The sequence below is a fragment of the Tubulanus polymorphus genome, chromosome 4 (assembly GCF_964204645.1).
Source record: "Tubulanus polymorphus chromosome 4, tnTubPoly1.2, whole genome shotgun sequence".
NCBI lineage: Eukaryota > Metazoa > Nemertea > Palaeonemertea > Tubulaniformes > Tubulanidae > Tubulanus > Tubulanus polymorphus.
Window position 1 is genome coordinate 16,425,663 of NC_134028.1, and position 19,130 is coordinate 16,444,792.

At 39.2% G+C, this 19,130-nt stretch overlaps 2 protein-coding genes across 2 annotated transcripts in view; both read right to left on the reverse strand.

The window, feature by feature from the left end:
* The window catches only part of LOC141903423 (regulator of G-protein signaling 7-like), a 269,965-nt gene that overhangs the window by 147,593 nt on the left and 103,242 nt on the right, over nt 1-19,130 (reverse strand). Inside the window, exons 7-8 of the mRNA XM_074791538.1 lie at nt 4,132-4,213; nt 3,305-3,403 (exon numbers count right to left, since the gene is read on the reverse strand). Coding sequence (XP_074647639.1) covers nt 3,305-3,403; nt 4,132-4,213 — 181 coding nt within the window. The remainder of the gene's footprint in view (nt 1-3,304; nt 3,404-4,131; nt 4,214-19,130) is intronic.
* Nucleotides 12,402-14,320, reverse strand: LOC141903282 (uncharacterized). The gene is given in 2 exon segments (XM_074791380.1): nt 12,402-12,938; nt 13,013-14,320. Coding segments are annotated over 2 exon segments (1,845 nt in total).

Below are 19,130 nucleotides of genomic sequence, written 5' to 3' on the forward strand. Positions count from 1 at the left end.
CCGTTATCAATGGATGACCTTTGCGACATTCTTGTCGCTGTTTAGACCCGGTAATTACGCGGGATTATTTCATAATAAAATACTATACTCAAATTCGAAATGGTCAGGTGCTAAGTTAAATTTGTGTCATAATTTAAAATAACGTTTTTAAGCTGTAAGTAGCCGAATCTGAGAGCAGTTACATTTCATGAAAAATTTTTAGCTGGAAAGTGGAAAATTTAATAATAATAATAATAATCAACAGAATTACAAGAGGGTTTCTGCGAAAGCAGCAGAATAGAAAATAATAGAAAAAACTACTAAATTCCCTCAAACAGTCATTTAGAAACAATGGCTCTCGGGAGGCCCTGGACCCACCCCTTCCTAGCCCGAGCGCCAAAACTCAAATCTTACTGCAACCCATGGTCGTGTGACTCTATTAGACCCTCACATTCACCTCCATACAGCTGTTTCGCGGTGGAAGCCCTGGTCTGCTATCTGCGTGCCTAATGAGCTCGGTTTTTGGTCACCTCGTCGATCGTGAACGACCCGTGTTTATTACGAGCCTGTGATGTGTCATGCTTCAAGGTCTGAAGGTTCCGCTATTCGGCCAAAGTTAACTTGTACTTGTATCCTATACAACTTTTACACTCCGTGCATTTATTACTAGATCGGACACTAACCCTGAGCAGAAACATCCGACCGACCATCTTCCCAGACACGCCCAAGACGCCTAACAGGAACCGTGATTATGTTAGCACCCGAGAGACGACTGCTATGCTAACAGAGACTACAAGAGTCCGGAGGTTCGAAGAAGCAACGTCTGATTTATAAATTATGAACTACATAAAAGAAAGGCAAATTATGAAAAGAAATTGATATTCCATTAGAGAAGTTTGTTTAAAAAATTTAAATTAGTTTACCGTTTGCATGACGCACCTGGTAATGTTATTGTTTACATCTGACGTCATCGATAAAATGAGGCGCGCAGCTGAGCCTGCCTGTCAATCAACATCATTGGTTTACACTAAAAATGCGCTTACTTGAAAAACTATGTAGTGTATCAATCTGGACTTTTCGACACAATATCCGATGCTAAATACCTTACTTTAAAGGTTTATTTGGTGTAAATCGGATCACAAATATTGGTTATATTTTGTTCTCAACTTTTGAAGTGGAAGCCGGTGTTGGCATCAACGTGTGTATGGCTGTACCGGCGCTTTAACAGAGCATTGATGCTGTATTTATGCGCGAATAGATATAATGATTTGTTTTAATCGCTAAATCGGCGTTCGTTATGCATGATTTTAAAAAATGATATTATTCAGAGTATTTGAATATATTTATCGTGAGAATTATAATATTCATAAGACAAGCGAATTATGAATGTGGACCTATTTCATTGAGAAGTTTCACTTAAACTGAAAAAAAATCTTCCGATCCTGTCACGTGACTTCGTGACTGCAACTTGACGATAGCTTAGGTTCCCATTCTACGAACCAAAAACCAAAGTCTACGTATGTTGCCTTCTGCCCTATTATACTTCTTGTAGAGCGCAGCCCGGGATTAAACGTCGGCGTTTAACATTTCTGGACCTATTTTCTGTGGTCGGAAGCACGACGCATCGTCGTTTGGAGCACTCGGTTCGATCAGAACGATTGGGTTCAGTTTAGTGTCGCTATTCGTGCTGTGCGGGAAAGTATTGAGTTCTATGGGGAGGGTTACTATCGTAGCCATTGCTCGAGTTGCGTTTGACCGCGACAACTTGTAATTGATGGCCTCACCCTCGGCTTAAAAGACTCCACCACATTGGGGTTTGATTGGGCCCTGTGAAAGCCAAGATTCATTTATGATTTCTAATTTTTCTACCCAGCTGACGGTCGAGACTATTGTGGTTTTGGTTGTCAAATCTGCACCAAGATGCCCATTATGTGCACTCTCCCGGACACATCATCGTGTAGTTCGCATTCTGATAACAGAGTGTACCCATACCTACTAACAACCTACCGATCGCTACCCTAATTTGTGTTTTGGCTGAGCTTTATTTTCCTCATCGGTAAGGACAACTGGTCCAGCTGGAGGCAGGGCCAACATTTTCTTCAGGGCTCGTTGCAGCCTACTATTTTCAGCCAGCTTTTTGCCCCATGCAACTCGAGCAGGAAAATTTTATTTGTGCGGGTGGGTCATCACTTGTTCCACTTTTTGAGCTTCAATCTCAATCCCTATATTCTAGCGAGGAAAATACGACTTATCGGCAGGTGGACAAGTCACTTTCTTCAGAAGCCGCCATATTCTTTCCGGTGATTACTGCTACGTTCGCGATTGCGAGTTCTCAGAGTATTACCCAGATCGCCGAGCTGATCAACAGCACTCGGTTATTGTGATTAATACTATTCAGACTTTGTGATCAGGATAGATAGTGGTCAGTCTTCATTTGGATTGAATCATTCAAACATTTGTAGACAGACAAGCAATATAACTTTGAATTCAATTCTGGTAGAGATTGGAGAGAGATAGCCCTTATCAATTTGATACCGATAACGCTAAGGGGGAAACGATGATTCAGTGATTTTTCGTCAGGACCGCCAGTGGCAATAGGTTACTGCGCATCAATTTTCTTCTACATTTTGAGTGAATTCTAATCTATTTTTCTCATTAGTTAATCAGTAATTCGGTACTATACAAGAGTGACAAAGCAGATCTTAAATATGTCTAATGACATATTACATCATTTTCGTATTTGGGCGCCTGAAAATAAAATTCAAATTCCATTGAAAATGTACCGATTTAATACTACGAATAACTTGTTTGGTTGCGCTACCTGGTTTCTATTTCCCATTGCACAAGAAATGCCATTGCTAACTTATACCAATGCGGTTCCTAAGCTGTGGTAGCAGGATATGCAAACTGAAATTTTCTTAAAGATCTGCATTCAATGTTGAAAGATTAACGTGGTTGTGGTGGGAATGGTGCTGTTTGTGCTGTTGGTGATGATTTATATTCATGATGACGATTTATTGTCATCTATATTTTTACAGAATAAATGAATTAGCAGCAACATTAAATATGTTACATCAAATATGTAATAACATTAAATGAAGGACTGGTTTGAAGCAACAGTAAGCTTGTTCAAGTATTCGCTCAGTGCAATATCGCGGGGCTGAGAACACTGACCGTGATGAATTCATAAGTGTATATTTCTTTGAATTAGGTAGTCTCCTAAGCTTTGAACTCATAAATACAATTCAAAATGAACAGAAATATAAATTCCTTTCAATATATATGACAAGAACGAAGGAGAAATTAAGCATCGCGAACTACTTACCTCCGCGCGAGCTGCCTGAAGAGTTTTTTTCCTACGGGGGGGATAGTTCCTTTCAAAACCAGACATTACATTTTCTTCAAACCGCTTTACCTGCCCCGGCTGAAATATATGAAATCGTTTACACACACGTAGGCCTATCGATTATGGGCCATGCAAATCATCATATTGGGAGTGAAGATATAAATAGATTTTTTTTTTAATCCATTACTTTGTTGTATCTAAAGTATATCAAGGAATTTATCATGTCCATTCTTTACACTATGATTAAATATGACGTTAATTGTAATACATCACACCCTCCTGAAAACTAATTAGCCGCAAAGCTGAAAGATTTTCTCCTAGTTATTGCATCGGGAAAATGATTGTAGACAAAGTGTGGACGGGTTCAGAGGTGCGAAGACAATATAGATCTGCCAAACATCGACGGCTCTGATTGAAGCGAATGTTGTAGAAACTACATTTCTAGATGAATCCAGAGTTGGCAAGCCAAGACAACATCCAGTCGGTTAACCGGATGTAGGCTAAATTACTAGACGAACAGCACTATATAGGATAACTATTTATTTGACGCACAAGCTTTCCCTACTAATGTATATCAGCGTTCATGGCATCCACTTACTACTAGTCTCGGTATTCATGCACAAGCTTGGAATTACTGCGGGACCATCTGCTATCATGAGTATTTTTGGGTGATGGAGGAAGCGATATGTCGCAATCATTTTCACGAGCAATTTTCTGCCATGAATTTGGCTAACACTTTTTATGGCGCTTTCATGGTGCCAATTATTTCAGAATTATTTCTGCTCATAAAACTAGCCTAAACTTACCGTCGGTCGGTGCATACGCCAGAATGCTCTTTCTTGACTATCAATTATTACTTTATCTGACTTTTTCTTTTCCTTGACCAGTCTGGAAAAACCAAATGCTTTAATATTCTGAACCTTCTATCATAGAAACATTTCTTATCGAAACATTTTCACTCAAATGCGATTCATATTCAAGATCGTGGGGGTATCAAAATAGGCAATACCTATAATATACACATTACAATCGTGTTTTCATAGGTAGCACAGACAGGGAGTTGTTTGGAACAAATACCTCGGATCAATCTTTTCCCTAGGTCTAATTGATTTTAGCGCAGAATGGAATTGAATTGGACTATCTGAAATTTGCTCAATGATACAAAATGAATTTGATTTGTTGTTTGATTTGATCTGTGAAGTGAAATTGAATTGGATTTGATATTTTTTGCAAAATTAAATTTGATCTAATTTTCAGTTTGATCACATAGCTAATTAGCATATCAAGGTTTTTGTAATAAGTAACTCTATTAACGAAAGAAAAATTTTACGGAATAAAAATATGCTGAAGACTTTTGAAAAGACATTATTAGCAACACATTAGATAAACAGTTAATTTGCTACCAAAACATAATTTACTAAATGTTACATAAGAAATAGTACGAAGTTGAATATAACAAATAAACTATAAAAATTTGCGTTAACTAAACTAAGGATGAATGGATATTGGTTTCAAAAGGAGTAAATATTGATTTGTTTCCATAAATTTTGAAGTGTTGTATATTATTCGAATATTTGTATTGCAGGTTAAGCTAGCACTTCCAAAAAGAAACAATTGGCACTTTTCAAAGGAATTTAGTCTTTGGAAAGCAATAAATAATCAATTCTGAATATTATCTTGGTTGGTAGTGAGGTCAATGATATTTTGATGAAGGACTGGGTTCCTGCATGTTGACATAAAGTGGATGGTACCCGGGTATTTAATATAATGTTTCAGTAGTAACAATTTGATGAAATAACATTTAGAAAGTTGTGATTATAAAGATGACTTTTCAACAGTAGGTCTACTCCTAGCCTATTTAAGCATTTCTTCACTACGAGAAATATTTGGAATTAGATAAGATGGAATAACAGGCATGTTACAATTACGGTGTAGTATCTTTGATTTAAACAGAGAAATTGTAGCACTGCTTCTTATATCCAGACGTGTGTGATTGCAAGTAGTCATAAGTTAATAGAAGAGGGTGGGGGTGAAGAATGTTTTGCAGATTAGTGAGCTGGAATACGATATGGTCTATTAGATCTATTATATGGAAGTCTAATTTCAATGATATTGCCAAATAATGATAGAACAGAGGAAGGTTTATTTCCGGTATTTACATTCTACATAAAGAGTTGTAGTTTTTCGTAGCATCTACTTACAAGATTCTGCCTATTGAGGATGTTGAAAACTTTGTTCGAGTTTGATCCTTTAATGCAGCCGGTACCAATAGAGCAGTTTGGTAATGAAGAATTTCCAATTTTGCTAAATTTAATTTCAAACAGCTGTTATACAGGATATCACGATACTCGAAATGGGGGTAGACAAAAGACTTATAGATTCTATAGAGATGAGCTGATTTTAATTTCTTGGCAAAGAATTTCAGAGATTTTATTGCCTTCTGAACTTTAGTGGCCACCATGTCAACATGGTATTGAAATAAAGCCTAAGTGTTTATGGTGAGTAACAGATGGAAATTGAGCATTGTTTAAAAGTAGAGGGTTATATGCCTTATTGCCTCTTTTAGTGAACGTTAAATCACAACTTTTGGACGGTTCAATATTTAATTTCCAGCGTAGGGCACAATATTCACTATACTATATTTTAGTAGATACATCAGGATCATTGGGATCAATAGGAATATAAAGAGATTTATCATCTGCATATAGGAAGACAGTGCTAGTTAGACGACCTAGAAGATCATTGATATACAAAAGAAACAGCATCAGTCCGAGAATCGAACCCTCTGGAACAGAACAATCAATAAAATGATCATAAGACTGCTCCGACAAAACATCATCTACACGTACTCGTATATGCCTATTTTCTAGGTATGATGTAATCAGGTTGAGTGATTTTCCACGGATTCCATACGACTTTAATTTGCATCAAAGCAAATCACGGGGAACTGAGTCAAATGCCGCACTGATGTCTGAATACATAGACCTGACATCCTTGTATTTTTTTCAAATTGTTCGAAAATATGAGAAGTAATTGACGAGAGTTGATCACTAGAACTATTGCCACGAAGGAAGCCAGATGAGTTTTTATAGATTAAATTGAATTGTTAAGTGTTCAATGATAGGGTCATATAGAACTCTTTCAAATAGGTTTCATAATGTACTTAAGAATGTAAGTGGCCTGCAGTTAATCGGATCTGATTTATCACCTTTATGTATGACAGTTACTACACCGAGTTTCCAAATACATAGGAAGACTTCATTTTCAAGCAGCAAGTTAAATAATTTAAACGAGAATTATAAGAGTAACCCTAATTACCCCCAAAACGCCAATACCTATCATTCTAAAAGTTCAGGTTTCAGCGTTTAGTGGTGGGAGGAATGTACCTCACTGATTCAATATACCTTGAATATAAGACTCAGTTCCATTTTCTTTTATTTGACATATGACAACATTTCGAGTTTGTGATATATTTCACGGATTTCGCTGTTCGATGCGACGAATTATTAAGGTAATGAAATGTTCCTCCCGATGCCCATTCTTTGAATATCAGACCTGAAGGTCAAGTTCTGTCAGGAAGACATAAATAACTAACATATAACGAATTCCATTCAACGTATATACAAGGTTTATTAAGAGTAATTTCATACACTTCCGCCCTGCTTGCGAGAGCTCTAGTACACACACAACCAACGCCCTCTACAACACCACCGCGCATGTCACGCGGGAAAATAATAATACAATATAATCCGTGGCGGGAAAATATTCCCGACAAGTTCTCTTCGTTTGACATTGGCAGGAATATTCCTCACAAATCCATTTGTTCGAATATCAGACCCCTTGGTCCAGTTTCCATTGTTTGACTTTCTTCCCTTCGCTGTCAATTTTCACAGTACCGGTCCACTTAATTGGCGATCAAAAAACGCGCGGCTCAGATAACTATTGTGTGTCTATCGCGTTCTGCGCTTGAATCGCTTACGTTATCTTTTCTGTAAATGTGAAGACCTCGGGGGCATTATTTTCTCGACATTACCCCATAATTGGGACTGTTAATAGGTTGATTTTACGGCAGAGTCGACATGTATCAACAATTTTAAACTGTTCATTTATGAATATTTGAGGACTTTGTAACTGGTCTCGAACCCGTTATTATGTATATAGTTTATCGTCGGTAATTAGTGTAATGTATAGTGTAATGAATCACCAATAGGTGCGTTCTCTTAGAAGTGAATCCATTGTCCGAGTAAGTTCGTTGTTCTTTTGTTCGGGATAAATTGCCCCTTTATAGTCTATCGTTGGAGCGTAGATCATCCTTAAAGGAGGTATTAGACATTTAGAAGACCGGATCGTTACACTGGTGGTGGCGTTAAAGGGCAAATGCCATCAAAATTGTACTTTCCGCGATTTCTTAACCAGAAGAAACTTTAGTATACATATAACGACCTGAGATGAATTAGACGACCTTATTGAAAAAAGGAGCACGAATTAGCCGTAATAGTTAGCGGAATAGTCATCTATTTATCCTTCACTCCGTGCGTATAGTTCATATTCAACCCGCGGGTGGCGCTATTTATGATGTTAACCATGGCAATCAACACAAGCACGTGTGCGGCCTAGTGCGCGTAGCCTATGGATAATCGATAAAATAAACACCATTTGTTCACCGTATTCACTGGCCTACAGCGCTACTCACTTATATACGACATTTAGAAGACAGGATCGTTACACTGGTGGTGGCGTTAAAGGGCAAATGCCATCAAAATTGTACTTTCCGCGATTTCTTAACCAGAAGAAACTTTAGTATACATATAACGACCTGAGATGAATTAGACGACCTTATTGAAAAAAGGAGCACAAATTAGCCTTAATAGTTAGCGGAATAGTCATCTATTTATCCTTCACTCCGTGCGTATAGTTCATATTCAACCCGCGGGTGGCGCTATTTATGATGTTAACCATGACAATCAACACAAGCACGTGTGCGGCCTAGTGCGCGTAGCCTATGTATAATCGATAAAATAAACACCATTTGTTCACCGTATTCACTGACCTACAGCGCTACTCACTTATATACGATTATCATGCCATCTACAACGGTAGCAACACTATTCAATGGTAAGAGTTTATTAATTCAAATCACTCCAAAACCATATAATATCGCATGAAATGTCTAGTGAAATGATTGCAAGCCGTGAGCGTTTGTCAGAGATGACGTCAGAAACACGCACCTGCTAAGATAAACAATAACAGTGAGCACGTGCTGAAATTGCCGATTTAAAAGTCACATGTCTCAGTAATGGCTGAACTAAAATTCAAACCAGTTCCATATTTGATATTTGTGAATACATCACATTTGAAAATGAATTTTACACAATATTTTATTTTGATGGCATATGCTCTTTAATGGGATAGGAGAGCATTACGGCCGTATTATTGAGTTGAATCGCAACCCTTTGTTTTTCGAGAAGCGTGTGAGCGTGAGTAGTCTGACCTACTTCCTTACGACTGCGGTATCGCGGATACTCTTCAGTAGTTAAACCATTGTTATACGCTTGCTTTAATAGCGGGGATGATTTCAGACATTAGCTACAGTTTATGCACATAGGTTGATAGGTGCATGAAAAGAGAATCCAAATCGCCACCAGGGACCGGGGAGGATGCCCGGGTAAAAGTCCCGTGCCCAAAAATGTACAGTATGGGGCAAAATTTTCCCGTCTAGTTAGAGCAATTTTGATGTCAGTTAAACAAAGTCGGAATATATATTAGAACCGGAATGTACTAATTGTGACGTTTATTGTGCGAACAATTTCGCTTTAAAATTTTCAACACCTTGTGAGGGAAAACCGTTGAGTGTATTTCATGCTAACGTCCGAAGTGTCAAGAAGAACTTCGATAACTTCAGTGATTACCTTCAAACTCTGAACCATCAATTCTCTGTAATTGGATTATCCGAAACATGGACTGACGAGAATATCCCAAATGTATCACATCCCAAACTACACTAGTGTTTTTCGAAGTAGATCGAATAAAAAGGGTGGTGGTGTAGGTATCTTAATAAATAATACATTTCGATATAAAATTAGGGAGGATTTAGTTATTGGTGAATCTATATTTGCTGAATTATCTTATTCAAAAAAAATACTATCGTTGGTGTTTTGTATTGTGCGCCTGATTCTGATTTAACAAACTTTATTTATGAATTCAATAAATTTACACATCTGGTTAACAAGGAAAATTTGAATGTTATATTAATGGGTGACTATAATATTGACTTAAGCAAAATTGGAAAAAATTCTTTGTATGAGAGTTTCATAAATATTGCGAGCTCTAATTCATTTTCACCGCTTATTAATTTACCACTAGAGTTACTGAGCAATCTGCTACGGTAATAGATAACATATTAATTAATTTTAGCCAAGAGTCTAAAATTTTAAGTGGGGTCTTCCTTAACGATATCACAGATCATTACCCGATTTTTGCTGTGATGGATATTTTAAATGAGAAATATAATCCCAATTCCCTATAATTCAGATCCGTGATATTAATCCAAGGTCAATCGAAACATTTTCCCGATCATTGTTAGCCAGCGATTGGCAGTGTGTTTACAATAGCAATAGTCCAGAAAAGTCTTGTAACGAATTCTATAATATTGTAAATACGTGTTATGAAGCATGTTTTCCGGTTAAGTATATTACACCCAAACAACACAATAAACCATGGATTACAGCCGGGATCAAAACGTCTATCAAAATTAAGGATAAATTATATAGAAAACATATAGGTAAAAGAAGTATTGTAAATATAGGAATTTCTTAAACTCTTTACTTAGAAAAATTAAAGAACGTTATTACAAAGTAAAATTGTTATCGTGTCAATATGATTCTAAGGAAACTTGGAAAATAATCAATTCATTACTTAATAAGACCAAAAATAAGAAGTGTAATTCCGAGTTTTTACACAATAACAGGGTTATTACTGATGAACTAGAAATTGCAAACCAGTTCAATGATTATTTTGTAAATATTGCTTCATCTCTTGAGTCTAAAATTCCAAATTCCACTCACGATTTTAAACAATATCTTGGCGATAAAAACGACGAAAACTTTTTTCTCTCACCTACATACCCCTCAGAAGAATTGTATCTAACTTACAAAGTAAACCATCGTGTGGATGTGACAATATCAGCAATAAATTACTCAAATCTATTATTTCCGCTATTTCAAGTCCCTTAACTCATATCTTTAATTGTAGCTTTGTCACAGGTATAGTTCCCAATATTTTCAAAATCGCTTACATAACCACTATTTACAAAATGGGTGATAAGTCTTCTTTTAGTAACTACCGCCCTATTTCTGTTCTACCTTCAATTTCAAAAGTGTTGGAAAAACTTGTTTACAATCGGTTGATAAAATTTCTTGACAAATTTTCATAGACTTATCAAAAGCATTTGATACAATTAATCACAAAATCCTAAATTCAAAATTAGAACATTACAGTATACGTGGCATACAATATCTCTGGTTCCAAAATTATCTAACTAATAGAAAAAAAGCACTGAAGTTCAATAACTGTTTATCCTCAACTCTCGACATTAATTCTGGTGTCCCTCAAGGCTCTATCCTAGGGCCGCTATTATTTTTGATTTATATCAATGACTGCCCTTCCTCCTGTAAAGCATTAGAGTCAATTCTTTTTGCTGACGACAACAACTTTTTTTACAGCCATCATGATCCAAAATTTGTCGAATACACCTTGAATTCAGAGTTGGCTAATCTCTTGCAATGGTTTCGGGCGAATAGATTGCCTGTAAATGTAGGAAAAAACCCAGTATATCATTTTTGGTAATAAAGACCATATTAAACTCACCAGTCGTCTGGATGACCAAATTATCAAACGTGTTGATTCTACAAAGTTTCTAGGTGTTATATTTGATCACAATTTAACCTGGAAGGAGCATATATCTTTTACGTGTAAAAAAGTATCTCGTGGAATTGGTATAATCAATAGATTAAAGTACATTTTACCTTCAGATATTCTAAAAAATCTCTACTATTGTTTCGTTCACTCACACCTACATTATGCCAATCTTATTCGGGGACATGCCAGTAAAATTTATTTGCAACCATTATACATCCTTCAGAAAAAAGCCCTTCGGATAATCACTCGTTCAGATTGGCTTGAACATAATAGTAATAATAATAATTTATTGAGCCTAAAATCCATATAAAATATGCTCATTGGCTTTACAATATAAAGACACAATTTAAAAATAAAGATAGAAAAAACAATTTACATCATTAGTTAAAAGCTTTAGTGAACAAATGGGTTTTAAGTTGCGATTTAAAAACATCAGTAGAAGGACTAGATTTAATTGCATCTGGTAAGGAGTTCCAAAGTAGTGGGGCGGAGTAAGAAAAGGCCCTGTGACCCGCACAGACTAACTAGATTGACACGAGGGATGACTAGAAGTGATTGACTGTTTGATCTTAACACTCTAGAGGATGCCTTGTATTGCACTAATGATTTCAAATAGTGTGGGGCCTGACCATTCAAGGATTTATAAGTAAGGATCAAGATTTTAAATTGGATGCGGTATTTGATTGGAAGCCAATGCAGATCGTGTAGAATCGGTGTTATGTGACAAAATTTTGAGTTTCGAGTCAGGATCCGGACAGCAGAATTTTGAACACGTTGTAATTTATCTAAAATAATGTCAGGGAGGCCAAAAAGTAAAGAGTTGCAATAGTCAAGGCGAGTTGTCACAAAAGCGTGAATAAGGCGTTCAGCAATTCCTTGATTCAAAAACTGTCCGATCTTACTAATGTTTCTAAGGTGATAAAAAGCTACAGAGCATAAGTGGTTTACATGTTTTACCATGGACATGATTTATCTGACCAATTCGGTGTTTAACACGAGCGAGTAGAGTATCGTGGTCAATAGTGTCGAAGGCGGCGCTCAAATCGAGCATAACCAGCCCAACTACCATACCCTGGTCAATTGACATCAAAATATCATTTAGAACACGTACAAGAGCAGTCTCTGTACTACAACCTGACTTATAAGCCGACTGGTAAACCTAATGTAAACCATTATTTTGAAGACGTTGATTAAGCTGATGAGCTACTACTCGCTCCATTACTTTTGATATGAAATGCTGAGTAGACACTGGTCGGTAATTCTTGAGACATTCAACATCAAGACTAGGTTTTTTTTAAAGTGGATGAATATATGCAACTTTATAAGAGTCCGGAAAAACACCGAGACATTTGTTAATCATAACAGTAAAAAACGGAATGAGGTAAGGTAGAGCTGCTTTTAACAGCCATGTAGGAATGGCATCGAGTTTACAATGCTTAGAAGGAGACTGCATTATAAATTTGGCCAGCTCAGCCTCTGTAACCAACTTAAATTCATCCAAGTGAATACCATTGAATTCGGGTTCGTCCAAGACTGTAGTTGAAGGACTAGGATAATCAAGTTTGTCCCTGATGTTGGTTATCTTTGCTTGAAAGAAATTAGCAAAGTTGTTGGCGAGTACAGTCTTGGTGGAACACGATGGTAAATGAGTAGTACATTTGCGGTTTAGGAGGTTATCTATAATTTCAGACAACCTCTTAGGATTGTTATAATTACTATTTATCTTATCAGCTAAATGCTGTTTTTAGCTGATAAGATGAGACAATTTACAAAATTTCTCTGAGTAACGAACATTTCTCTATGAATTGAAAGTTTAGTTGCTCGCCATTGCTTTTCCAATTTACGGCGTAGCTTTTTAGCTATGCGAATGTCATCATTAAACCAAGGAGCGTGGGGACGAAGTATAATTGGCTTTGTAACAACAGGGGCATGTTCGTCCAGTGAAGAGGTCAGAGCAGCGTCTAGCTCCAAGGCCATGACGCGGGGATCGCGAAAATTTAAAATATCCACTCTACTCTTGAACGACTCACTGAATTCACAGACATTGATATTTCTAAGTTTTCTGTAAGATATAGTTTTAGTTGAAGCACACGGACGTGAGATGTTGACAGTAAAGTTAACTGGAAAATGATCGGAAAGTCCAATATCAGCAGCATTGATAGATCGAACAAATGAATCTTCAGAAAGGCGGGTGATCACTAAATCCAATGTATGGCCCTTCCTGTACGTTGGTACATTGACATGTTGACAGAGGTTGAAGGAATGCAGAAATGATAAAAATCTCTTGGCAGTTGAATCTTTTCGATCATCCACATGGAAATTTATATCACCAACAACTAATAATTTACTAGAACAAGCAATGGTTTCTTCTAGGAGATTTCCAAATTCAGTCAGAAACTGGGAAACAGTAAATCTATTCTTTCTGTTTGGAGGTGGGCGATAAATGTTTATCAGACGTATACAGTCTTCTTTAAAAATCAAGTCTATAGTTATCGCATCGAAACTCTTGGCATTTGGAAGTTTAACCTCCTTCGGTTGGAAGGTGGCATCATAGATAATTCCGGCACCGCCGCCCTTTCCATTACACCTGGGTGAGTGCATTAAGTTATAACCAGACTGTTTAAAGTTGGCCTTCAAAATGCAGTCATTATCGGTCATCCAAGTTTCAGATACAGCAGCAATTGAGACTGAATGATCAAAAAGATAATCAGATACGGCTAGCGATTTGTTACAGATAGATTGAGCATTGATGACTGCGAGGTTAAGTTTTAAATCAGATTTGTCCTTGACCATAAGCACATATATTAAGTTTTTCTGATTGACTAAGTTAAAAGTCTGGTCAGGAATTGACGGTCTGTTTGACATTATGACAGGAATAGCACCATTGTCAGCTTCACCATAGTAGAAGTAATTCCTTTTGTTGAGTTTTGATCCACCTCTACAACCACGACTGGTTGATTGTTTGGCATTGCTCGATAGTTCATGCAATCTGTCATAAATTGGTTTTGATATTCTGTATGTTGAACTGAGGTCACCAAGTCCTTTAATAACATTCCAAATACTATGCCGTGCTGCCATCTTCATAAATATAATCCAAATAAATTCTTCAGACTAAAAACGCCATTTGTTCAGTAAAACCGCAAAGTTAAAAGTTAATAAATGCATGTATAGAATCCTGATGTATTCACTGATGTACTGGTATCCAATGTCGGAGTCGAAATAAAATCACAGCTGAATAAAACTACTTTAGTCAAAACAGTGCAGCCACAACACGGCGCGACCTATGCATTTACATACATCCCCGATTTTCAGGAAATTAGAAATTCTTAAACTGGATGATATTTACAGACTTCAAATTAGATCGCTTGCCTTCTTAAGTATCAACCTTTTATTACCGACCATTTTCAAAGATTTTTTCATTCTCAGGAACACCCAAAATCTTCGTTCTAGTCGTGGCTTCATCAATAGATTTTGCTAAATCTAAATACAAGTATACACCTATGAAAATTCAAGGAGCGAAATTCTTGAGTAGTTAACCAGAGAAATTAAAATCTCTAGACTCGATATCCAACTATAAAATTCAGCTTCAGCGTTATCTTCGTTCCACTTATTAATTATCTGTGTAATCTTTTATAACGTGCCACATTACTTTATCTGCAATTGTCTATGTATATTATGTATATTTGGTTTGTTTGGTAAACTAGGAATGAATGTGAATTGGTGTATATGTCTGTGTGTATGTGAGAGTGTATGGACGAGGGATTAGGACTAGATTAAGCCAACTTTGGCTTCTCCTAATTCCTCGCATAATTTATTGGTACATTGTTTTCCATATATTGTGTATTCATTTGTAAACTCTGTAACAATCTTTTATGCAAATAAATCATATCATAGCGCTTTGAAAGCTACTGCACATTGTCCGTGTATGTAGTAGTGAGCTTAGGAAACAACATTTATTAACGTACCTGGACCACGAGTCATACCAGGCGGTAAAAAACCTCCGTCTCGCCCCATCCCTGGATTACAATAGTTTTGTTGAGGGGATAAAGGACCGTATGTCATTGACACGGTCAGCTTCCGATTTCAAAATGATGTTGAAATCTCGGGAGCAGAAACCCCAAGAAAACATCGGGCACTACGCGGATGCATTGACAGAACTCGCACAGAGCGCGTATCCAGGGGTTGATCACAGTTTGCAGGATGAGTTGGCACGTGACCAATTCTTGGCCGGTGTGGCGGTACCCTCGAGTGTTTGGGAGCAGTTATACGTGGCTCAGCCACAGTCCCTATCGGAGGCTGAGTCATTGGCTCGGGTCATGAGACTGCCCGGCGCCTGACTGAGAGACACGAGTCCAGAACCCGTCGTCGACATGTAATTGAGGTGAAGGCCAGTCAGACGGATGAGCTACTTTCAGAACTCGTGGGCCTCGTCAAGGGTTTGAATGTCCGGGTGGACGGTTTAGAGGCCAGGGTTAACACACAGACTCAGGCCAACTCCCAGGGGAGGGACAACACATGCTGGAGGTGTCGAGAGCCGGATCATACAGCGGATACATGTCCCTAGGTTACATGTCATCCATGTTCTGGAAGAGGTGTCTTTGCCAGGAACTGCCCCGGGAAACAGGGAAACGATTACAGGCGGTCCTCCAGTGGGCAAGGAAATCGCCGCCAATAAAGAGACCCTCCACATATATGATGGAGAAATATCTGCCTCCACACAGTAGAATCCGGAAACATGTTCCTTCACCCGTTAACGATTCCGTACATGATAGAGCCCAATTGTAAATAATTCAATATTTGTAGATAGTTCACTAGACGCTTGCGTAAGGGAAATTGTTGGGAAAAAAATTCTTGACGGAACCGATACGACAGGTCGTACATATATGGAAAAGCAGGCAACTTTAAATGTTTTAACTCCATACCTAGATATCTCACTATCGGTCGGTCAACTGGGTGATTGAATTTCGGATGGTTCTCCTCTGAGGCAGGAGACAGTTTTAAATAGTTTACCTCCGTGCCCAGATAACTCTCTGTTGATAAAGTCACACGAAGATACGGTCGTAACCACAATAACAACTGACCAGCCAGATGTGTCAATAGGTCCGAGCTGCCCCGTGGCTGAGAAAATGGTCCGTCGTGTCGATTTGAGAGACACTGGGCTTTACTGCCCTGGTATCCTTAATGGTTCAACACGTACGTCTATACTCTTAGACACCGGTGCCTCTGTGACTTTGTTGAAAACCTCTGTCTGGGAGAAGAGTCGTAGGACCGATTAGGGAAATCTGCTGCCAGTCGACTTCGCGTTAGCCACTGCCACGGTTGCGAACATGAATGTTCATGGGGTAGCCAAGGTAGAGCTCCAGTTGGGAACCTGTAGATTCATGGTCCCCATGGTAATAGCCGATGACTTGGCTCAGGAGTGCCTGCTGGGTAGTGACTTCTTTGAACAGAATGGTTGCATTATTGATTACCCTGGTAGAGTTCTGTAGTGTGGCCTTACACATGTACCATTGGAGACCAAGAATGCACGACCTAGTTGCTGTCGTTTGTTCCTGACCGAGACTTGTTATATTCCGGGAGGCCATGAGGTCGTAGCCACTGCGTATTTCAAGCATAGATATAGTGTAAATAACAATTTTGTTGGTATAGTTGGTCGAGGGAACAGTACTCCGTGCCTGGCTGGCAAATCTCTGGTATGTCCGCGGGATGGGAAGGTAACAGTCCGCCTGGCGAAATTTTCGGATGACACCCTTAGGGTCCGTCGAGGGGAGTTTGTGGGTTTTTTCTCACCTATCGAATCAGTCGATGTACTCACTGTGCAAGACACTTCTGGTTTGACGGAGACGGAACTGCCTCAGCCCCAACACGATCCCCATGATTTAAAGGAACAATTTTGTTGGTATAGTTGGTCGAGGGAACAGTACTCCGTGCCTGGCTGGCAAATCTCTGGTATGTCCGCGGGATGGGAAGGTAACAGTCCGCCTGGCAAATTTTTCGGATGACACCCTTAGGGTCCGTCGAGGGGAGTTTGTGGGTTTTTTCTCACCTATCGAATCAATCGATATACTCACTGTGGAAGACACTTCTGGTTTGTCGGAGACGGAACTGCCTCAGCCCCAACACGATCCCCATGATTTAAAGGGTCTTTACGACGAACTAAATGTGGATAGTCTCGAGATTTCGGAGGGTGATCAGGAGGATTTGAAGAGGGTCCTAGCGCAGCATCAGGGTGTATTTTCTCAGGGGAATGTGATATTGGGAGGACACCCCTCATTAAGTTTGAGGTTGATACCGGGGAGCAGAAGCCGATTAGGCAGCATCAACGACGTCTGCCGCCCCATTACAAGCAATTTGTTGAGGGGTACACTGCAGAACTGTGTGACCAAGGTCTTATCAGGCCATCCCAGTCACCTTGGGCTAGCCCAATCGTCCTAGCCAAGAAAAGAGATGGCAGTTTGCGTCTGTGCTGTGACTACAGGAGATTAAACGACGTCACAACTAAAGACAGTCACCCATTGGGGCGAAAAGATTCTACCCTCGAGGCACTTTCGGGATCGTCCTGGTACTCCTCTCTGGATCTGACCAGTGGCTACTCGCAAGTGTCGATCCAAGAATGTGACAAACCAAAAACAGCTTTTTGTGCCGAGAACCGTTTGTGGGAGGGAATGTTATGCCATTCGGTCTCACAAATGCTCCGGCCTGTTTCACACGGCTCATGTCTTTGGATCTTGAATATGTGTCATGGAAAACAGCCTTGATGATGTCATAGTCCACTCTGCGGATGTGGCGTCCCACATTTCTAAGCTGTCAGAGGCATTCGGTTGTTTCAAAGCAGCAAATATGAAATTGAAGCCAAGAAAATGTCACCTCATCCAAAAGCGGTTAAAATTCTTGGGCCATGTCGTGAGTGGAAACGGAATTGAAACTGACCGGGCAAAAATTGACAAAGTCCTTGGTTGGTCAGCCCCTACCAATGTATCAGAAGTACGAAGTGTCACTGGCCTCGTCACTTACTATTCAAGATTCATCAAGGAATATGTGGAAATGTGTAAACCCCTCCATCTGCTCACAAAGAAGGGTCAGCCTTTCGAATGGGGTATCAGTCAGCAAAGAGCATTCGAAGAATGCGTTGACAAGCCGTCCAGTACTGGCCTTCCCTGATTTTTCAGAGGGATCGCGGAAATTCATAGTTTCTTGTGATGCTAGTAACTGGGCTATAGGTTCAGTTCTTTCACAGTTGCAAGGCGATCACACAGAACGAGTAATAGCATATTGGGGTCGAGTTTTGAGAGGCGGGGAGGAGAACTATTGCGCCACGAGGCAAGAAATGCTTTCTCTAGTCGAATCAATTGACTATTTCCGCCACTACTTATTGGGCGGTAAGTTCCTTGTCCGGACTGACCACGCAGCCCTAAAGTGGCTTCGGTCATCCAATATTCTATCAGGCCAAGTCGCCTACTGGAATGAAAGGCTGGCTATCTCACCTCGATAATGGTATATCCGGTTGGCACTTAGGGACAACTAAGATAAAAGTCCGCCAACGTTTTTGGTGTTTCGGACTGGCGAAAGCAGTCAATAGCTTAACCAAGCAGTGCCGTAAATGTCAGCAATGCAAAAACCCTCCTAAACGACCTAAAGCGCCACTGGTACCAACGCCAATCGTTAGGAGAGGACAAAGGCTGCATATCGACATTGTTGGCCCACTGCAACGAACAAAACGTAAACGTGGGAACCTTTATATCATTGTGGTGCGGGACGCTTTCACCAAGTGGGTTGAGGCCTGGCCGGCCAGAAACCAGAAAACACCAACAGTTGCCAGGAAGGTCGTGAACGAATGGATCACACGCTACGGATGCCCCGAAAGTATTCATTCGGGGCGTGGATCCAA